Source organism: Schistocerca gregaria, chromosome 6, assembly GCF_023897955.1.
Source record: "Schistocerca gregaria isolate iqSchGreg1 chromosome 6, iqSchGreg1.2, whole genome shotgun sequence".
NCBI lineage: Eukaryota > Metazoa > Arthropoda > Insecta > Orthoptera > Acrididae > Schistocerca > Schistocerca gregaria.
Window position 1 is genome coordinate 268,798,295 of NC_064925.1, and position 19,862 is coordinate 268,818,156.

The following is a 19,862-nucleotide window of genomic DNA, read 5'->3' on the forward strand; positions in this document are numbered from 1 at the left end:
TCTTCTGATTTATCATTCAACCACTGAAGGAACGCATTTCGTTCTAGTTCCCCTGACAACCACTTGCTGCACGGTTGTGGTTGCTATCTTTTTTACCCAACACCTCTGTTGCTATGATTTTCACATTAGTTTTTATATAGTCATATATTTCCTCTTTACTTCCTTCAAATGATTCAACCGTTTCCTTTCCATCCTGGCCACAAAGAGTGTTCTGATACTTTCAGCTTGTAGGCTGTCAACATTAAAAGGTAAATTTTCATCTTTCTCAGTCTGGTTCGTTTTATCATTCCTTGCATTCTTCCATGGCCAGAGAGACTTCATTTTTACTTGGTAGTGGTCTTCTCCACACTGGGCTCCTCTATAAGATCTGACGTCGACTGCCTTGAAACTACTACTGCCTTATAGAAACGTATAAGTACGTGGTATCACGTAACATTCCGCCAGTGCGGAAGGTATTTGCTTCGTGATACATTACCCGTGTTAAAATGGACCGTTCACCAATTGCGGAAAAGGTCGATGTCGTGTTGATGTATGGCTATTATGATCAAAATTCGAGTGTACGGACCGTTCGCCGGATAGTTACGTTATTTAAGGAAACAGGAAGCGTTCAGCCACGTGTGAAACGTCAACCACGACCAGCAACAAATGATGATGCCCAAGTAGATGTTTTAGCTGCTGTCGCGGCTAACCCGCACATCAGTAGCAGACAAATTGCGCGAGAATCGGGAATCTCAAAAACGTCGGTGTTGAGAATGATACATCAACATCGATTGCACCCCACCATATTTCTATGCACCAGGAATTGCATGGCGACGACTGTGAACGACGTGTACAGTTCTGCCACTGGGCACAAGAGAAATTACGGGGCGATGAGAAATTTTTTGCACGCGTTCTATTTAACGACGAAGCGTCTTTCACCAACAGCGGTAACGTGCATAATATGCACTATTGGGCAACGGAAACGGATGGCTGCGACAAATGGAACATCAGCGACCTTGGCGGGGCCTTTGCCTTTCGCGGGCAAGTGCTCTACCAACTGAGCTACTCAAGTACGACTCACGCCCCGTCCTGACAGCTTTACTTTTGCCAGTATCTCGTCTCCCACCTTCCGAAGCTGTGAGGACGGGGCGTGAGTCGTGCTTGGATAGCTCAGTTGGTAGAGCATTTGCACGCGAAAGGCAAAGGTCCCGAGTTCGAGTCTCGGTCCGGCACACAGTTTTAATCTGCCAGGAAGTTTCATATCAGCGCACACTCCGCTGCAGAGTGAAAATCTCATTCAAGTAGGGGTCTTTTCTCACCATCGATCACAACATCAATGCGAGATGCTTTTAATAATTTCCACAAAGAAATTCTGTCTCGAAATCTGGCAGAAAACCCAAAGAGATTCTGGTCATACGTAGAGCACACCAGTGGTAAGACTCAATCAATACCTTCCCTGTGCGATAACAATGGTGAAGTCACCGATGACAGTGCTACTAAAGCAGAGTTATTAAACACGGTTTTTCGAAACTCCTTCACCAAAGAAGACGAAGTAAATATTCCTGAATTCCAATCAAGAACAACTGCCAAGATGAGAAACATAGAAGTAGATATCCTCAGTGTAACAAAGCAGCTTAAATCCCTTAATAAAGGCAAGGCCTCCGATCCAGATTGTATACCAGTTAGGTTCCTCTCAGAGTATGCTGATAAAATAGCTCCATATTTAGCAATTATGTACAACCACTCGCTTACAGAAAGATCCGTACCAAAAGACTGTAAAATTGCTCAAGTCACACCAGTACCCAAAAAGGAAGTAGGAGTAGTCCGCTGAATTACAGGCCTACGTCACTAACATCGATTTTCAGTAGGGTTTCGGAACATATACTGTATTCGAACATTATGAAGTACATTGGAAAAAAAAAAAAAAAAAAAAAAAAAAAAAAAAAAAAAAAAAAAAAAAAAAAAACGATTTACTGACACATAGTCAGCACGGATTCAGAAAATATAGTTCTTGTGAAACACAACCAGCTCTTTATACTTATGAACTAATAAGTGCTATGGACAGGGGATGTCCAATTCATTCCATATTTTTAGATTTCCAGAAGGATTTCGACATCGTTGCTCACAAGAGTCTTCTTACCAAACTGCGTGCCTACGGAGTATCGCCTCAGTTGTGCGACTGGATTAGTGTTTTCCTGTTATAAAGGTCACAGTTCGTAGTAATAGACGGAAAGTCATCGAGTAAAACAGGAATAATACCCGGCGTTCCCCAAGGAAGTGTTATACGCCCTGTATTATTCCTGATCTATATTAACGACATAGGAAACAATCTGAGCAGCCCTCTTAGATTGTTTGAAGATTTTTGTGTCATTTACCGTCTTGTAAAGTCATCAGACGATTAAAACGACTTGCAAAATGATTTAGATAAGATATCTGTGTGGTGCGAAAAGTGGCAATGTTTTGTATTATCACGAAATAGGGGAGATAATGTCACAGACATGATACTTGAATTGGAGTGGCAATCATTAAAACAAAGGCGTTTTTCGTTGCGACGGGATCTTCTCATGAAATTTCAATCAGCAGTTTTCTCCTACGATTGCGGGAACATTCTGTTGGCATCTACTAACATAGGGAGGAATGATTATCACGATAAAATAAGAGAAATCAGGGCTCGTTTTTCACGCGTGCCGTTCGAGAGTGGAACGGTATAAGAGACAGCTTGAAGGTGGTTCATTGAACCCTCTGCCAGGCGTTTTATTCTGAGTAGCAGAGTAATCATGTAGATGTGGATCATCGTGAAGAGGCAGCCATTATTGAACTGAGACACAATCGAAGCCACGCACTATTTTTAGAGTACCAATTAAGTAGGTACTAACATTTTATTTTCCCGCTTCAACCTGGTATTGGCTTTATCCACATCCATGACGATGTGCCTACTGTAATGGAAAAATTTTCTTATTAAGTGGGTGCATAAGTTCGTTTTATTTCGTGTTGGTATTCCAGTTACTATAGGTTTATTTATCAACGGTTATTATTTATTTGTAGTTCAGTGTTGCTGTTTGCATTTGCATATTGGCATTTTATTGTTTGGAGATAGTGAGTAGACATCTAGAGAGATGGGAAAGAGCCACCGCGGTACAACAACTGAGTTAGAAAACTGCTGCGGAAGCAAAGGGAACTTCACAGCAAACATAAACATAGCCAAAGCCTTGCAGACAAACAAAAATTACGCGAAGCGAAATGCAGTGTGAGGAGGGCTATGCGAGAGGCTTTCAATGAATTCGAAAGTAAAGTTCTATGTACTGACTTGGAAGAAAATCCTAAGAAATTTTGGTCCTATGTCAAAGCGGTAGGTGGACCAAAACAAAATGTCCAGACACTCTGTGACCAAAATGGTACTGAAACAGAGGATGACAGACTAAAGGCCGAATTACTAAATGTCTTCTTCCAAAGCTGTTTCAAGGAGGAAGACTGCACTGTAGTTCCTTCTCTAGATTGTCGCACAGTTGACAAAATGGTAGATATCGAAATAGACGACAGAGGGATAGAGAAACAATTAAAATCGCTCAAAAGAGGAAAGGCCGCTGGTCCTGATGGAATACCAGTTCGATTTTACACAGAGTACGCGAAGGAACTTGCCCCCCTTCTTGCAGCGGTGTACCGTAGGTCTCTAGAAAAGCGAAGCGTTCCAAAGGATTGGAAAAGGGCACAGGTCATCCCCGTTTTCAAGAAGGGACGTCAAACAGATGTGCAGAACTATAGACCTATATCTCTAACGTCGATCAGTTGTAGAATTTTGGAACACGTATTATGTTCGAGTATAATGTCTTTTCTGGAGACTAGAAATCTACTCTGTAGGAATCAGCATGGGTTTCGAAAAAGACGGTCGTGTGAAACCCAGCTCTCGCTATTCGTCCACGACACTCAGAGGGCCTTAGACACGGGTTCACAGGTAGATGCCGTGTTTCTTGACTTCCTCAAGGCGTTTGACACAGTTCGCCACAGTCGTTTAATGAACAAAGTAAGAGCGTATGGATTATCAGACCAATTGTGTGATTGGATTGAAGAGTTCCTAGATAACAGAACGCAACATGTCATTCTCAATGAAGAGAAGTCTTCCAAAGTAAGAGTGATTTCAGGTGTGCCGCAGGGGAGTGTCGTAGGACCGTTGCTATTCACAATATACATAAATGACCTTGTGGATGCCATCGGAAGTTCACTGAGGCTTTTTGCGAATGATGCTGTGGTATATCGAGAGGTTGCAACAATGGAAAATTGTACTGAAATGCAGGAGGATCTGCAGCGAATTGACGCATGGTGCACGGAATGGCAATTGAATCTCAATGTAGACAAGTGTAATGAGATGCGAATACATAGAAAGATAGGTCCCTTATCATTTAGCTACAAAATAGCAGGTCAGCAACTGGAAGTAGTTAATTCCATAAATTATCTGGGAGTACGCATTAGGAGTGATTTAAAATGGAATGATCATATAAAGTTGATCGTCGGTAAAGCAGATGCCAGACTGAGATTCATTGGAAGAATCTTAAGGAAATGCAATCCGACAACAAAGGAAGTAGGTTACAGTACGCTTGTTCGCCCAATGCTTGAATACTGCTCAGCAGTGTGGAATCCGCACCAGGTAGGGTTGATAGAAGAGATAGAGAAGATCCAACGGAGAGCAGCGCGCTTCGTTACAGGATCACTTAGTAATTGCGAAAGCGTTACGGAGATGATAGATAAACTCCAGTGGAAGACTCTGCAGGAGAGACGCTCAGTAGCTCGGTACGGGCTTTTGTTAAAGTTTCGAGAACATACCTTCACCGATGAGTCAAGCAGTATATTGCTCCCTCCTACGTATATCTCGCGAAGAGACCATGAGGATAAAATCAGAGAGATTAGAGCCCACACAGAAGCATACCGACAATCCTTCTTTCCACGTACAATACGAGACTGGAATAGAAGGGAGAACCGATAGAGGTACTCAGGGTACCCTCCGCCACACACCGTCAGGTGGCTTGCGGAGTATGGATGTAGATGTAGATGTAGATGTAGACGCTAGAAAATGGGATACCAGTTCGAGAAAATGGGACGTTTCCGACATTTTTCTCTTTTTGATGTGAGTACTGGGTGACAGCGGTGGAGGCAGCCAGAAATATTTGCAGCAGGTACGAGGATAATGCCACTGGACAGAGCAAGTCAAGAAAATGATTTCTCGTTTTAAAGAGGATCGTTTTGATATTAGTGACTCTCCGCGTTCAGGAAGGCCTTCGGGGTTTGATAAAGATAGTCTAAACGGATTAATCCACAGTTATCCACGTAAGTGTATTCGAGAACTGGTAAATGTGCTGAAATCTATCCGACCATTCCTCTCCTGTATCGCTACTGGTGACGAGATGATAAACGGTGTCTTTATGTTAACTTAAGGAAAAGAAAGGAATGGTTGAGCCCAAACAAAGCAGAAATTCCCCGTACGAAGACCTGTGCTCAGCCACAAAAGATGATATTATGTATCTGGTGGAACAGCGACGGTGTGGCGTACTAGGAATTGCTTCGCCGAGGTGTAACCATCACTTCTGACATTTGATTTCATTACTCCAGCTTTCGTAGACTATTGAGCGGGCCCAGTGACCGAGCGGTTCTATGCGCTTCAGTCTGGAACCACGCGACCGCTGCGGTCGCAGGTTCCAATCCTTCCTCGGGCATGGATGTGTGTGATGTCCTTCGGTTAGTTAGGTTTAAGTACACTACTGGCCATTAAAATTGCTACACCAAGAACAAATGATAAACGGGTATTCATTGGACAAATATATTATACTAGAACTGACATGTGATTACATTTTCATGCAATTTGGGTGCATAGATCCTGAGAAATCAGTACCCAGAACAACCACCTCTGGCCTCTCTTGATACGCCTGGGCATTAAGTCAAACAGAGCTTGGATGGCGTGTACAGGTACAGCTGCCCATGTAGCTTCAACACGATACCACAGCTCAACAAGAGTAGTGACTAGCGTATTGTGACGACCCAGTTGCTGGGCCACCATTGACCAGGGGTTTTCAATTGTTGAGAGATCTAGAGAATGTGCTGGCCAGGGCAGCAGTTGAACATTTTCTGTATCCAGAAAGGCCCGTACAGGACCTGCAACATGCGGTCGTGCATTATCCTGCTGAAATGCTGAAATGTAGGGTTTCGCATGGATCGAATGAAGGGTAGAGCCACGGGTCGTAACACATCTGAAATGTAACGTCAATGTCAACAAGAGGTGATCTAGACGTGTAACCAATGGCACCCCATATCACCACGCCGGGTGATACACCAGTATGGCGATGGTGAATACACGCTTTCAATGTGCGTTCACCATGATGTCGCCAAGCACGGATGCGACCATCATGATTCTGTAAACAGAACCTGGTTTCACCCGAAAAAATGACGTTTTGCCATTCGTGCACCCAGGTTCGTCGTTGAGCACACCATCGCAGGCGCTCCTGTCCGTGATGCAGCGTCAAGGGTAACCGCAGCCATGGTCTCCGAGCTGATAGTCCATGCTGCTGCAAACGTGGTCGAACTGTTCGTGCAGATGGTTGTTGTCTTGCAAACGTCCCCATCTGTTGACTCAGGGATCGAGACGTGGCTGCACGATCCGTTACAGCCATGCGGATAAGATGGCTGTCATCTCATACGAGGCCGTTGGGATCCAGCACGGCGTTCCGTATTACTCTCCTGAACCCACCGATTCCATATTCTGCTAACAGTCATTGGATCTCGACTAACGCGAGGAGCAATGTCGCGATACGATAAACTGCAATCACAATAGGCTACAATCCGACCTTTATGAAAATCGGAAGCGTGATGGTACGCGTTTCTCCTCCTTACACGAGGCATCACAACAACGTTTCACCGGGCAACGCAGGTGAACTGCTGTTTGTGTATGAGAAATCGGTTGGATGGTTCAAATGGCTCTGAGCACTATGGAACTTAACATCTATGGTCATCAGTCCCCTAGAACTTAGAACTACTTAAACCTAACTAACCTAAGGACATCAGACAACACCCAGTCATCACGAGGCAGAGAAAATCCCTGGCCCCGCCGGGAATCGAACCCGGGAACCTGGGCGTGGGAAGCGAGAACGCTACCGCACGACCACGAGCTGCGGACGAAATCGGTTGGAAACTTTCCTCATGTGAGCACGTTGTAGGTGTCGCCTTCGGCGCCAACCTTGTGTGAATGCTCTGAAAAGCTAATCATTTGCATATCACAGCATTTTCTCCCTGTCGGTTAAATTTCGCGTCTGTAGCACGTCATCTTCGTGGTGTAGCAATTTTTAAGGCCAGTAGGGTAGATCTAAGTTCTAGGGGACTGATGGCCGCAGATGTCAAGTCCCATAGTGCTCAGAGCCATTTGAACCATTTTTTAGACTATTGTTAAGTAGTAAAGGAAAATATATTACTGATGACGAAGATCTGTTTTATGTGTGTGTGTCGTGTTTGTTTAAGTTGTGGGAAAATCCTACGAACTTATGCACCAGCTCAATCTGAAGTATTTGGGGTTTTGGGAACCAGTATAAGATACAGTGGCGCACTGCACATGATCACTTTTTAAATATTAGATAACAGGGAGCAGTTTTTCATCCAAGGTCGTGCTGTCGGCAGGTGGAGCGCGATTTTGTGGAGTTCCTGACGGCAGAAGACGTCCCTCTGCTGCGCGATCACGGTCACCGGCTACGACGAGTGCTGAAGGCCTACTTGTGCTTCGGTGCGGCCGGCAGCATGTGGTGGCTCGTCTTCCCAGTGATGTGCTTCGGCTTCACTGTAGAGGGCGTCCCGTTCGAGATGGTGTTGCCATATGACGTGACGCGGCCCCTGGTGTTCATCGTCAACTGGATCTTCTGCGCGATTGCCACTCTACACACGGCAATTATGACCATGGCTTCCGACTCCTTTAGCGTCAGCCTAATTGTGCAGTTACGTTTGCAACTGAGAATTCTCAGCAGAAATTTGGTCAATGTGGCAAAAGGAGATGAGGAGATTAAAGAGAAGAAGTTTATCGAAAATTCTTTTTTAACAGAAACTTGGAGCCATACAAGCCAGTTACAGGACAGGATACGGCAAAATATCCGCCACCATCAAACTATTATTAGGTAAGAGCAGAGATCACTAAGAAATTCGATCTGTAGGAGAACTTAATCTGCCAGCAACTAACTTGACATAACGTTATTTATCTCTTCGTAAAATGTAAACTTTCATGGCTGGAAATATCACAATTAATAAAATGTTTCGGGCTCTTATGCCGTGATCGAATGTGTTTCACATATAAACCCAACATTTCGTCCTCACCTGCGGAGGACATTTCAAAGGGGGACCATAGTTCCTTTGAGTATTCGGTGTGATCGTTCACATGGCTCTAAGCACTATGGGACTTAACATCTGCGGTCATCAGTCCACTACACTTAGAACTACGTAAACCTGACTAACCTAAGGACATCACACACATCCATGCCCGAGGCAGGATTCGAATCTGCGACAGTAGCAGCCGCGCGGTTCCGGACTGAAGATCCTAGAACCGCTCGGTCACAGCGGCCGGCCAATCACGATGTGAATATGACACTCAAAGAAGCTATGATCCTCCTTGGAAATGTCCTTCGCTGATGGGGACGAAACTTTGGGTCTGTGAGTGAAATCCATTCGACTGTGCAACACAACGTATGCACGTGCTTGCATTCAACATTTTGGTGGTTACACTGAACAGTAATGTACGAGCGTTACATGTTTAAAATGGCTTAGGTCCAGCTTACATTAATCTCTGATCTTATAATGTTAATCACTTAAATATGTCGTCCAAACAAATGTATTTCCGAAATATCATTACGCTACGTTAACTATTTTTTGATATTGCGACTTTTCCGTCTATGTATCATGTAGCACGTAAATATGTAGAACTATTAATATTTACAAATGCTGAAGAAAATACAACATGACGTCTCATAACAACAAATACAATGGAAAATACCGGACTCTGCTTATGGCCATCTCTACTGCGCGGTCCTTCATGTGATTCTACAATCTACCATAGACTGAAATACCGACCAAGAAACGTAATGTTTACCTGTGTACACTACCCTCCACTACAACACTCTACTGTATCTTGTTTTCCGGCTCATTAACTTGCTGTTCCACGTTTACCACCTTCCATTACTCACAACATGAAGCTGTTTCTTCTCGTATCGAAGGTCACAGCCATTAGCCGTTCTCTTAGCTTCTTAGAAGAAACCTCTAGCATAGTGCAACGCCTTGTCGCTAAATTCTCTTTAAACTTCTCTGGATGAGAGCAGTTAGAAATAATTCGGCTGGACAGAATTCCATCTGTATTGGTCCACAAGGAAGCAGTATGGTAACACACGCATTGTTTTTCAGAGATGTAACATCACTAATTTTGTGCTCCTTGCTAGTTTAACATGAAAAGTCGTTGTGACACAAAGAATGGTTGAGTATTAGTTGCGACCGAAGGCATAATATGTTTCCCATAGACACTTTGATCTATATTACACGAATTTGTGGTTCAGCATGTTATTGCCCCTGTACTGAAAATACGTCTGCCACAATAGCCGACGGAGATAAATCGCAGCTTTGTGGTTTCCATGTTAGATGCATCAGGTCGGAGTTGGCAGAATAATCATCATTAGAGTCTGGTAGGCGTGGGAGAGGTGACATTGTCTAGTCTCTGGCGTACAATATGTGCTCCAATGTCCTGAGCTGAATTTCAAAGGTTTCTGCAACATCAGTTGTGGTGACGGCATAAGATATAAGATATTATTGGTGGTAACGTGTCTGACACATCATCCAAGGTAATGGCAAATCACTTATATGAGGATCCGCACGCCATATACAGTAGCTGGTTACGAATTCCGTAGATTACTCGAACGACTGTTTTATGGGAATGATATGGAACGAATCAGTTTAGAGGTGTGATCAGTCTTAACATTAATGAATATATTTTTGTTGTTGTTGTGGTCTTCAGTCCCAAGACTGGTTTGATGCAGCTCTCCTACTCTATCCTGTGCAAGCTTCTTCATCTCCCAGTACTCACTACAACCTACATCCTTCTGAATCTGCTTAGTGTATTTATCTCTTGGTCTCCCTCTACGATTTTTACCCTCCATGCTGCCCTCCAATGCTAAATTTGTGATCCCTTGATGGCCGGCAAGAGTGGCCGTCCGGTTCTAGGCACTACAGTCTGGAACCGTGAGACCGCTACTGTCGGAGGTTCGAATCCTGCCTCGGGCATGGATGTGTGTGATGTCCTTAGGTTAGTTAGGTTTAAGTAGTTCTAAGTACTAGGGGACTGATGACCTCAGAAGTTGAGTCCTATAGTGCTCAGAGCTATTTGAACCATTTTGATCCCTTGATGCCTCAGAACATGTCCTACCAACCGGTCCCTTCTTCTTGTCAAGTTGTGTCACAAACTCCTCTTTCCCCAATTCTATTCAATACCTCCTCATTAGTTATGTGGTCTACCCATCTAATCTTCAGCATTCTTCTGTAGCACCACATTTCGAAAGCTTCTATTCTGTTCTTGTCTAAACTATTTATCGCCCACGTTTCACTTCCATACATGGCTAAACTCCATACAAATACTTTCAGAAACGACATCCTGACACTTAAATCTACACTCGATGTTAACAAATTTCTCTTCTTCAGAAACCCTTCCCTTGCCGTTGCCAGTCTACATTTTATATCCTCTCTACTTCGACCATCATCAGTTATTTTGCTCCCCAAATAGTAAAACTCCTTTACTACTTTAAGTGTCTCATTTCCTAATCTAATTCCCTCAGCTTCACCCTATTTAACTTGACTACATTCCATTATCCTCGTTTTGCTTTTGTTGATGTTCATCATGTATCCTCCTTTCAAGACACTGTCAATTTCGTTCAACTGCTCTTCCAAGTCCTTTGCTGTTTCTGACACAATTACAATGTCATCGGTGAACCTCAACGTTTTTATTTCTTCTCCATGGATTTTAATACCTACTCCGAATTTTTCTTTTGTTTCCTTTACTGTTCAATATACAGATTGAAATACATCGGGGAGAGGCTACAACCCTGTCTCACTCCCTTCCCAACCACTGCTTCCTTTTCATGTCCCTCGACTCTTATAACTGCAATCTGGTTTCTGTACAAATTGTAAATAGCCTTTCGCTCCCTGTATTTTACCCCTGCCACCTTTAGAATTTGAAAGAGAGTATTCCAGTCAACATTGTCAAAAGCTTTCTCTAAGTCTACAAATGCTAGAACGATAGGTTTGCCTTTCCTTAATCTATTTTCTAAGAAAAGTCGTAGGGTCAGTATTGCCTCACGTGTTCCAACATTTCTGCGTAATCCAAACTGATCTTCGCCGAGGTCGGCTTCTACCAGTTTTTCCATTCGTCTGTAAAGAATTCGCGTTAGTATTTTGCAGCTGTGACTTATTAAACTGATTGTTCGGTAATTTTCACATCTGTCAGCACCTGCTTTCTTTGGGATTGGAATTATTATATTCTTCTTGAACTCTGAGGGTATTTCGCCTGTCTCATACATGTTGCTCACCAGATGGTAGAGTTTTGTAAGGACTGGCTCTTCCAAGGCTATCAGTAGTTCTAATGGAATGTTGTCTACTCCCGGGGTCTTGTTTCGACTCAGGTCTTTCAGTGCTCTGTCAAACTCTTCACGCAGTATCGTATCTTCCATTTCATCTTCATCTACATCCTCTTCCATTTCCATAATATTGTCCTCAAGTACATCGCTCTTGTATAGACCCTCTGTATACTCCTTCCACCTTTCTGCTTTCCCTTCTTTGCTTACAACTGGGTTTCCGTAAGAGCTCTTGATATTCATACAAGTGGCTCTCTTTTCTCCAAAGGTCTTTTTAATTTTGCTGTAGGCAGTATCTATCTTACCCCTAGTGAGATAAGCCTCTACATCCTTACATTTGTCCTGTAGCCATCCTTTCTTAGCCATTTCATTTCCTGTCGATCTCATTTTTCAGACATTTGTATTCCCTTTTGCCTGCTTCATTTACTGCATTTTTATATTTTCTCCTTTCATCAATTAAATTCAGTATTTCTTCTGTTACCCAAGGATTTCTACTAGCTCTCGTCTTTTTACCTACTTGATCCTCTGCTGCCTTCACTACTTCATTCCTCAATGCTACCCATTCTTCTTCTACTATATTTCTTTCCCCCGTTCCTGTCAATTGTTCTCTTATGCTCTCCCTGAAACTCTGTACAACCTCTGGTTTACTCAGTTTATCCTTAAATTCCCACCTTTTTGAAGTTTCTTCAGTTTTAATCTACAGTTCATAACCAATAGATTGTGGTCAGAGTCCACATCTGCCGCTGGAAATGTCCTACAATTTAAAACCTGGTTCTTAAATCTCTGTCTTACCATTATATAATCCATCTGATACCTTCTAGTATCTCCAGGATTCTTCCATGTATACAACCTTCTTTTATGATTCTTGAACCAAGTGTTAGATATGATTAAGTTATGCTCTGTGCAAAATTCTACCAGACGGCTTCCTCTCTCATTTCTCTCCCCCAATCCATATTCACCCACTATGCTTCCTTCTCTCCCTTTTCCTACTCCCGAATTCCAGACACCAATGACTATTAAATTTTCGTCTCCCTTCACTACCTAAATAATTTCTTTTATCTCGTCATACATTTCATCAATTTCTTCATCATATGCAGAGCTAGTTGACATATTAACTTGTACTACTGTAGTTGGCATGGGCTTCGTGTCTATCTTGGCCGCAATAATGCGTTCACTATGCTGTTGGTAGTAGCTTACCCGCACTCCTATTTTTTTATTCATTATTGAACCTACTCCTGCAATACCCCTCTTTGATTTTGTATTGATAACCCTGTATTCACCTGACCAAAAGTCTTGTTCCTCCTGCCACCGAACTTCACTAATTCCCACTATATCTAACTTCAACCTATCCATTTCTCTTTTTAAATTTTCTAACCTGACATTCCCGATCCGTAGAACGCCCGTTTTCTTTCTCCTGTTTGTCCTCTTATGTTGTCCCCGGCCGGAGATCCGAATGGGGGACTATATTACCTCCGGAATATTTTACCCAAGAGGACGCCATCATCATTTAACCATACAGTAAAGCTGCATGCCCTCGGGAAAAATTACGACTGTAGTTTCCCCTTGCTTTCAGCCGTTCGCAGTACCAGCACAGCAAGGCAGTTTTGGTTAGTGTTGCAGGGCCAGCCAGATCAGTCAATCATCCAGACTGTTGCCCCTGCAACTACTAAAAAGGCTGCTGCCCCTCTTCAGGAACCAGCCGTTTGTCTGGCCCCTCAACAAATACCCCTCCGTTGTGGTTGCACTTATGGTACGGCCATATGTATCGCTGAGGCACGCAAGCCTCCCCACCAACGGCAAGGTCCGTGGTTCATGGGGGTATATTTTTAGTCCCATTCATTCATTAGACCGCCGCTCGTGGTGTCGCGGTAGCGTTCTCGATTCCCGAGCACGGGGTCCCGGGTTAGATTCCCGGCGGGATCAGGGATTTTTCACCTGCCACGAGATGACTGGATGTTGTTTGAAGCCTCCCTTTAGAAAATTTTTCTGAATTACTGTGCTGATAAAGCTCTTACGAAATTTGATTTTCAAACAGCTGAGCAGAACTGAACGTACTCAGACATTTCTCTCTTTACTTATTTTGATCGACACTACATTGATACACAATATTTTTAGCTCAACGCAATCTGACTTTCAATAATCCCTACAAAAGAATGGTCCTGACTAACAATAACCTATGCCTTTCATGAATCACTTACCTCAGAAAAATTTTCGTTACTCGAACTAATGCAATACAGCGGATCTAAATAAAGGATTCTAACTACTGAAGGCACTAACTACTGATAGGCATAGTTAGCAAATGAAAGATTTTGATACAGAACAAACAATGTATTTTCATTAATAAGATTCAAAAGTCATCATATATATATCAGTTCATGATATCCAGTATTAAAAATTTACTCTTTCTGATGGACACACGTCCAGAGCGTCCGCTCTCAAAATTCTGCCATCTCTCTCCGTACATCCAACATTGCTGACGGCTCACCTCCAACTGCGCAACGCTACACACTGTTCACATCCAACTGCCCAACACTATAATAGCAAATATTCCAACAATGGCAACCAGCCACAGACTGCACACAGCACAGCCACTGATTTTCATACAGAGCCCTACGTGGCGTTACTAACATAAACAGCCTACTTACATGGTGTTTCGTCTTCATCATCAGTCATCCCCATTACGGTCGGAGGAAGGCAATGGCAAACCATATCCATTAGAACCCTACTAGAACGGCGCTGTGGGTCTCCCGCATCATCCCCTACGCTCTGTTCAGTTGCATGGGATTTCATTTCCATTTTCCATTTATTCAGTTACATTTCAACACTGGTCTTTTTTATTTTTTATTTATTTTTTACGGGCTAGCAGTTTTTCATTAAAAATTCTTCCATGCAGTAGAAAGAGTTTCCAATGAGAAATGACTTTAGATTACATCTAAAACTTGGTTTTCCACCTATCAGACATTTAATGTTTTTGGACATCACATTAAACATTTTTTGGTGCATACTGAACTCTTTTCTGAGCCACCGACGGCTTTAACAATAGATAATAAACGTCATTTTTCGTCAACTGTTGTAGGTACACACAGTGTGGTCAGAAACAACCTGAAAAGTTTGTAAGGATGTTGCAGGATAGGCTGTCCTGAGAAATAACAGCTAAGAAAAAAAATTGATACGTTGTACCGTTTCTGAGCTAACTGGCATTGAAGTTAGCCAGTCAGACAGTTGCGCAGGCAGACGCAAGCTGCCAGTCAGATACTGTTAATGTCAGTTGTTGTCTTAGCGTAGATGACAGTGAGCGAGACTGGTGAGCCTTTGGATTGGATTCTGTCCTCACTACCGTCCACGCCCAGTTTCGTATCGCTGTCTAGTTCAGCTGTAAGAAATCAAACGAAGAACACGTGTAGCGGCACCGTCTCTTGGGGAACATCTTGAATTCGCACTCACAACTTCCTGATTGGCTAACTTCAATTGTATCGAATTTTTTTGTTAACAATAACTTTTCAGATTGTTTCTGGCCATCCTGTATAGGTATTTTGCACATGTCGAGTAACTCATCAACTTTATCGTGTACACACATGATCAATTCCACCTGTACATACTCTAGTCTTTCATAATTTTAACTATGATATAAACGGGGGTTTAAAGTAGTAACTTAAGATGTACAAAATACATGCTGTGAGATGAAAGCAAAAGAAATTTGCTATAGTAGAAACACTACCACTGCTAGCACCTAGGTTCAAGGAGGTGGTATTTGTGACACCTCACAGTTCTTAGTTTGTAAAGGGTACTAGGAGATTTTTGGAATACAGCTTTATTTATTTAATTTTTTTCGGAGTAAATCCCTCCATACTGAATACACCTCTCCGTCCTCAGTAGTCAACTCCTGAACCAATTCTCCCGTGTTTCTGTAGGGAGTAAGGCACACTGGTTGTCCCAAGCCCTCAGGAGATCCTCATCACTTGAAAATTGCACTGCTTTCAGCCTAACTTTCACATGCAGGAACCGTGCGAAGTCTCAAGGAGCAATGTCTGGATTTTAAGGAGGGTGCTCAAGAAGTTTCAGTCTTGTACCCCGCAAATATTCGGTGCATGCTTTGGCGTGGTGATCTGGAGCGTTGAGGTGATAGAGGAGCCAAGCGTTCATTCTTGACTTCGGTCGCAGGTTCTTCAAAGGTTGGGTGACTTTGGGAGGCACTACTCAATGTACCACTTGGATGCGACTGGCTTCTGTGCTTCCACAACAACAATTCCACTCGATTTCAAAAAAAGAAACAGTTATCATTTTCTTCTTTAGTGATCGACAATTTCTGACAGCTACGGGTGTGTCGTTTTCTCCAAATATCTAAACTTTATTTTGAGTCTAAGTCGGTACGTTACAATAGTACAGCCAAGTCTCATTACCTATCACGATGTAATTCACATTCTGAAATTATCCGTCAGAAAATTTCTTTAACATGTGCCTGCACCAAGCCACACGTCGTGTCATCTGCTCTTCCTTCAGTTTATGCGGCACCCAGAGACAACAAAGTTTCGTTACTTGCAAATGGTCATGCAGAATCGAACGAATTGCTGTTGCATTTAGCGCTAAGGTATCCTCTATCTGCTTATAGGTCATTCTCCAGTCTTCGTCTTGCATTTTCCTCACAGCATCGATGTTTTCCTCCGGAACCGATGATAGTGGCCTTCCCGTTCTCTCGGCGTCTTTCAGAGTGAAATTTCCTCTTTGGAATTATTACATGAATATGGTTGTACGGTGTGGTCACACATCACCGAGTGCAAGAGTTATTTCTTCAAAGCATTGGCCTATGTTTAAACCACGCGCGAAACTGCAGCGAAAAACTGCCCGAATCTCACTTCTTGACCAGGATGTCATAGCAGGCACTTCAAACTAATCCTGCTAATGAACAACTTGCGCCCACAAACTTGGCACAGCGTCAATGAAAGTATGAAGCAATCTCAGAAGACAGCAACAATCAGCCTCCTGCGACTGATTGTTGCGTCGTACTGCAGAACTTTCCTAGCACACTTGTACATTCATTCAACAGATTCCCAGCTGTAAGGGAGTGGTGGAGGGGACATGTCAAGTAGCCAGTTCTATAGGTACGTCGCTATGATCCTAAACCCCAGGTTTTGTGCAAGAATTAAATTAAAAGTAGTTTCTATCCCCCGCTTCTGGCCAAAGTTTCCGGAAGGTTTTCTTCGGTTGTGCAGCAAATGTCCGACTATCAGTTCGCTTGGTGTTTAACTGAGAAATTCCACACTCTTCAGCTGTTTATTAGTCACACAGCCCACTCTATCTTCAGGGATTGAGAGTGAAAAGTTTTATAACATTATATGGGGTATAGCATGAGTGACATGGAAATGATCTGGTACATGGATTGATTAGGTTGAGGGGAGGGGAGGTTACACATAAACCTGAAATCAGAGGTAATCCAGCGACCTACACACATACATTATGGGACTTTTAGACTTCGTAACTCCTTATTTTACAACCGGTGCACAGTAGCAGCTGCTGATTGTCTATCTAACGGCTTCCAGGGGCAACAAAATTTCTGTTTTAACGTTTCATATAATTATTGACCGAATTTAAAAACCTGAAATGATGTAAGATTATACTCATTATCAGGCATAGTCTTATGTTAAAGGTGTAGTACAGTAAGACAAATACTAGAATTAGAAATTGTACGTATGTCTTAAGGCAGCGTAATACACTGCTCGCAAATTACACAAAATATAATAATCCATTATTTGCGAATGAGATCACATAAAGACTTTCAACAAACTACGCATAATTTCAAATCTTTGCCAAAGTTTTTATCGCTGACACTCATCACAGAATGATGTAAGGAAAGAAACTTACTGCTTACTTCATTTTCGATGTTAATGCAGTTTTAATATCTTAAGGACGATCAAAAGATTCCTATTCAAAGGCGGTACAGTCCAAAGTCGGTATGCCAATTGGGCAAAATCACGTTGAGCATGAGGCAATGATCCCACCGACTCACCAATTTGAAGATTTTGGTAAAACACCGTGTCCTGCACATTCTCGCCCAGTAGAAATCGTCGATCCTTGAAGACCTGTTTTAGGGACCGTAGGGGTGATGGTTGCGTGGGGAGAGATCAGCACTATATAGCGGTTGCTCTAGTGTCTCTCAGTTAGTCGACGTAACTTCTGCCTTAAGGTATTGGCTGTATGGGGCTTGAGTTGTCATGAAGGAGAAGCGCCCCTTGACGCACAATTCCACAAAGGTATTTATTGACAGTCATCTTGTCCCATATACATTCTTCTTTATTCAGTGGATGTCAACCGGTGTTCGTCTTGAGGCAGCCTAGAAGAGAATGACAACACGTCCGTCCTGTTTGAACGCATTTGCTAATAACATCCCCATAGTTTACGTTTTCGCATTTCGCATTCGCACGTTAGAAAGACATGAATGCCACACCAATCCCTTGCTTAGTGTCGGTGCTTATACAACCGCATCAGAGCCGCGTTATATTGCACATACGCTGCAGCAACGGCCTCATACGGAAACTTATGGATCGCCCCTTATATTACTTCTCTACAGGTAACCCTACTTATAACAAAATTTTGCAGACTATATCTACACATAAGAGTGAATACACCTACAGAATTATATCATTGTACAACACATAATTCAAGGGAGATAATATCATAAACACACTCGAAACAGAGTGCAAGTTACCCATACTATACTCACCCAGTGTTTGATAGTGAGAGCACGTATCGACTTCCAACAAACTTGAAACTTAATTTCAAACGTTTTCTGAACTTAATCTTGGTTACAGACTTGTCGTCAAATATTTAAGAAACTATCTCATGTGTAAATTAAAAGTTTTATGTATAGGTGTTCGCTCCGTTAGAGAATGGGGGTGGGGTGTTTACTGGGACTAACAGCACTGTTGAGACTTTCATGGTCACCTGTTGGCGTAGTGACTGTCAGCTTCTTTCTTGCCAGCCAGCAGCTATAATTATCGTGCCGTCAAAGCTGTTCTTCTTTCAATACACAACAGTCATCCTCAACACTGTTTTTGAAAGCGGAAGATGATATTAAACTGCGGAAAACATGTTTTTCCAGATCATTACACGACATCGAAAAATGTGCATGCAACCTCCAGTACGGGAAGTCTTCTCTGAGAGCACAGATTTGTTTGGAATACTTTTGCTGCATTTATAACGAAGTCTTAATGTGACAATTGCTGACATCTAAGAGATGATGAGTCGAACAGAGCAACTGCCTGCAAACATCGTCTGTTAAGGCTGGTGAGAGTTAAACAGTAGCGTTGCAGTAGTACTGCCACAAACTCCATCGTATCGAGACAACGCCAAGTGCGAATATCAAAAATTCTACAACAACCACGCCCATCTTGGACTCGTCGTACTCTAACGCTGCAGTCAAAGTATTTTATTTATTTATTGTTTTTTGAGTCATCAGTCTTCTGACTGGCTTGATGTGGCCCTCCATGAATTCCTGTCTTGTGCCAGTCTCTTCATCTCAGAGTAGCACTTGCAACCTACTTCCTCAATTATTTGCTGGCTGGCCACGCAGGGTAGCCGTGCGGTCTGGGGCGCCTTGCCACGGTTCACATGACTCCACCCATTCAAGGTTTGAGTCCACCCTCGGGCATGGGTGTGTGTGTTGCTCTTAGCGTAAGTTAAATTACGTAGTGATTAAGCCTAGGGTTCCGATGACCTCAGCAGTTTGGTCCCATAGGAACTTCCCACTATTTTCAGTTTATTCCAAATTTTCTGGCTGTATCTCAATCTCCGCCTTCCTGTACAGCTCACTCATAGTACAGTGGAAGTTATTTGCTGATATCTTAACAGGTGTCCTATCATTCTGTCTCTTCTCCTTGCCAGCGTTTGCCATATATCCCTTTCCTCGTCGACTCTGCCCAGAACCTCCTCTTTCCTCACTTTATTAGTCCACCTTACTGCCAGCATTCTTGTATAGCACCACATCGCATATGATTGTGTTACCTTCTGTTCCCGGTTTTCCCACAGTCCATATCTCACTGCCATACAGTGCTGTTCTCCAAACGCACTTTGTCAGAAATTTGTTCCTCAAATTAAGCCTTATGTTTGGCACTGGTAGACCTCTCTTGGATCGGAATGCTCTTTTTGCCCGTGTTAGTCTGCTTTTGGTGTCCTTCTTGCTCAGTCTGTCATCGGTTATTTTGTTGCTTAGGTAGCAGAATTCCTTAACGTCATCTACTTTTTGATCTCCAATTCTGATGC

General features: G+C 42.9%; 1 protein-coding gene across 1 annotated transcript in view; it reads left to right on the forward strand.

Annotated features, from left to right (window-relative positions):
• LOC126278823 (odorant receptor Or2-like) overlaps nt 1-19,862 on the forward strand; it is an 87,315-nt gene that overhangs the window by 34,796 nt on the left and 32,657 nt on the right. The window contains exon 3 of the mRNA XM_049979098.1: nt 7,633-8,120. Within this exon, the coding sequence (XP_049835055.1) occupies nt 7,633-8,120 (488 nt within the window). The remainder of the gene's footprint in view (nt 1-7,632; nt 8,121-19,862) is intronic.